Here is a 3,437-nt window from a genome sequence, read left to right as displayed (position 1 = left end):
TGCCTTTGAAACAATAAAGGTGGCAATCAGTGTAGGAAGTACAGAGTAGTGAAGGCCACATCTCAAATACTGTGTTCAGTGTTGGGCCCCTCACTACAAGACAGACACTGAGGTGCTGGAGCGTGTCCAGAGAAGGGCAATGAAGACGGTGAAGGGTCTTGAGCACAACCATTATGAGGAGCGGCTGAGGGAACTGGGGTTGTTTAGCCTGGAGAAAAGGAGGCTGAGGGGAGACCTTATTGCTGTCTACAACTACCTGAAAGGAGGTTGTAGAGAAGTGAGGGTTGACCTCCTCTCACTAGTAACAAGCGATAGAACAAGAGGAAATGGCCTCAAGTTGTGCCAGGGTAGGTTTAGGATGGATATTAGGAAAAGTTTCTTCACCGAAAGGGTTGTCAAGCATTGGAACAGGCTGCCCAGGGAAGTGGGGGAGTCACCATCCCTGGAGGTACTTAAAAGATGTGTGGATGTGGCACTTAGGGACATGGTTTAGTGGTGGACTTGGCAGTGCTAGGGTCACAGTTGGACTCAATGATCTTAAGGATCTTTTCCAACCTAAACATTTCCATGATTTTGTGATAAAATACTCATGTCAGACCAAATGTTGCCACTGTAGACAATTTTGTATAGTCAGCAATCTAGTAATCATTCATGTCCTTAACACACACACAGTTTAAAAAAATTAATTCACAAAACTAGAGGGAATAACTAAATGAACTATAATAATTTTATTTGCCCTTTAAAAAGTTTCATAAACAATTAGATTTGCAAAATAAGTAGGTATGTAAATGCAAAGCAGCATCTGTAGATTTTTTAATTTCTCATACTACAATTTTTTAAATAAAAACATGTTTTAAGATATTGCAAAAAAACTCTTCAATGTGACCAAATAAAAACAAACAGAATGGATGGTTAATTTTTTTTGAGTAATCTGAGAAGAGTAAATCACAAGCAATGAAAAATGAACTGTGAGAAGTTAGTTTACAGAAATTCACATTTTTACTTTTAAGAATACCACAGCAAATGGTATACACTCCTCGGAAAAACAGTGATGTTCTAGATGACAGCAAATAAACAGTAAGCAGACTAGTTCTTGAGCACTGAGAGCTACACACAAAGGTTCTGAAAAATCACCTTGGAGTCAGGAGTCTAACAAATACTAGTATCTAACACCTATTAGCAGTCCAGTTGCTCAGTGTTGCTATCACAAATACTTATCACTCCTAACTTCAATGTATTTTTAAACTTAGAATAAAATGTCACACTACTTTTTAGATAAGCTGCCACTAACTCCTTGTGGTTGTGGGGAGGATGAGGAGATATGGCATAGTTTGTTTTTTTTTTAAGAAGGTCATGCAGGGACAAAAATCCAAACATGAATTATCCCTTTTTTTCATCATACAAACAGCTTTGGGACAAAGTTTTTTGTTTTGTTTTGTTTTGTTTTGTTTTAATTCCACATAATGGCAGGGTTAAAATGTATCATTACAGATTCGGTCCATCTTTGGCATTTATTAATTTATTAAAAGTTTAAATGACATGTTGATTGCAATAGCAGCTTTGGTGACCTGGACACCTATCTAGGAACTTAACTGAGACTACGAATTCATTCTGCACAGTTCATTTAGAATGTTATCAGCTGTTCCCCTTTTTCCCTGCTTATGATTGATAACACTAAGATGTTATCAGTTTCTGAATATGTCAAGTAATAGAGCCACCTTACTGTAAATATACTTTTAGAACAGAAATCTAAAACGTATTCTATGGTATTAGTTTCCTGAACACACACACACACACACACACAAAGCAATTATTATTACCTCTGCATACTGATCTTTCTATTTTTTTTAAAGAAACATCATTCAATTTGTACTTCTATTCAAATAATAAAAAAAAGCATACTTTTGAAATCTCCATCCCCAAATGTCAATGGATAGGCTCCTGGCTTTTCAATCTTGTACATTTCCTCTATAAAAAGGATTTTACAATCATTTATTGTGTCTTCTGGGCCTCTGAAAAACAAGAAGAATAAAAAGTACATTCAACTTAGTTCCTCAGACCTAGATTCTGTACTTTGTGAATGCTAAGCAATGAGATAAAGCTAACTAGCACCTTTTTTTCATCACTGATAGGATACTTTATTTCAATTCACACACAAAATTGTCTACTGCAACTTCTAAGAAAACCAAAATGCACACTAAACACTCGCGTAAAGAAAAGACTACTCCATTACCCTCAGAATACGTGGCAGCTGAGTATGTCCTTACTGACAGCCATTCATAACTTCATAATTCTAAACCCTCAGGGTTTTTTTTGGCTGAACACAGCAGACCAGACAAAATCATATCCTCTTGAAACCAGCATATAAAACATCATTATAAAAGCACAGTGTCAGAAATTAATCAGAAACATGACTTGTAAGACACAATACTAGATGGTACTTGGAACCAACAGGTAAGTAAAGCAATAGAAAGCTTCAAAAGCCCTTCTATGACTTCCAAATGTTTTGGAAACCTAAAACCCAAACCTGCAAAAACACATACAATACTGAATTATGTACTGTGAGTAGTCCTGTTGATGTCAAGGTTTCAGTGCAAAATCAGTTCACCATATCTCAGTGATGGGTAAACAAATACTCCATGACTCCAAAACACTAATGTTGAAAGACTTACAGATGAGGATTAGGAAGTATTAAATACAGAGTAAAGGCTTTCACCTCCTCTTATTATAATTTCTTTGTATTTACTAGAATTCTAATTCAAATGTAAACATATCTAGGAAGAAAAGGCCATAAAAGCACCAACAGTTTTAAAATACACCTTTTTCTTCCCTCCTCAGGATGATGTTGTGCCTTCTTTAACTGCCTGTTCTCCTAACATTTTCAATATCCTACCTAGTCTAGAAATAAGTGGGCATTTTCAGTATAACCTGTATCGGAAGTAGTAATTACTGAACATAGTCCCACTGATTTCATTGAATCACGTGTTGTTACTGATTTCAGAATTGAGCTGTTTGACATGACAGAAAGGAATTTACTACCTAGACAGCTTTATTTCTTGCAGGGTGAGACCCAGCCATTAAAAAAAAAACAAATCTGGGGGACAATTGGGTTCACTGAACTTTTCTCTTCAAAAGTTAATCTAATTCTGTTGCACTGCTGCAGTCCCTGTTTTGGTTCTAGAAAAACACTTCAAAATCTGAAACTACACAAGCAACTAAATGAATACAGATCACAAATATCATAGCTTGAATTATTAAGATTATAAAGTTTAACATTTACCAAGACTGTGATGTTTGTAGTTAAAATGTCCAGTGAGCATCCTGCAACACAAGAAATAAAATAGATATTTTTTTTTCTTTCCTATATAGACATTAGATGTGCTGGACGTAATAGGAAAGTAGTAGCACACAGTCAGTCTAATTCCAAGTTAGGAAAG

General features: G+C 35.8%; 1 protein-coding gene across 1 annotated transcript in view; it reads right to left on the bottom strand.

The window, feature by feature from the left end:
- UHRF2 (ubiquitin-like with PHD and ring finger domains 2, E3 ubiquitin protein ligase) overlaps positions 1-3,437 on the bottom strand; it is a 76,581-nt gene that overhangs the window by 31,843 nt on the left and 41,301 nt on the right. The window contains exon 5 of the mRNA XM_009890668.1: positions 1,903-2,012. Within this exon, the coding sequence (XP_009888970.1) occupies positions 1,903-2,012 (110 nt within the window). The remainder of the gene's footprint in view (positions 1-1,902; positions 2,013-3,437) is intronic.

The sequence above is a fragment of the Charadrius vociferus genome, unplaced genomic scaffold, assembly GCF_000708025.1.
Source record: "Charadrius vociferus isolate BGI_N301 unplaced genomic scaffold, ASM70802v2 scaffold188, whole genome shotgun sequence".
Taxonomy (NCBI): Eukaryota; Metazoa; Chordata; class Aves; order Charadriiformes; family Charadriidae; genus Charadrius; species Charadrius vociferus.
This window is presented reverse-complemented; position numbering and strand designations above follow the sequence as displayed.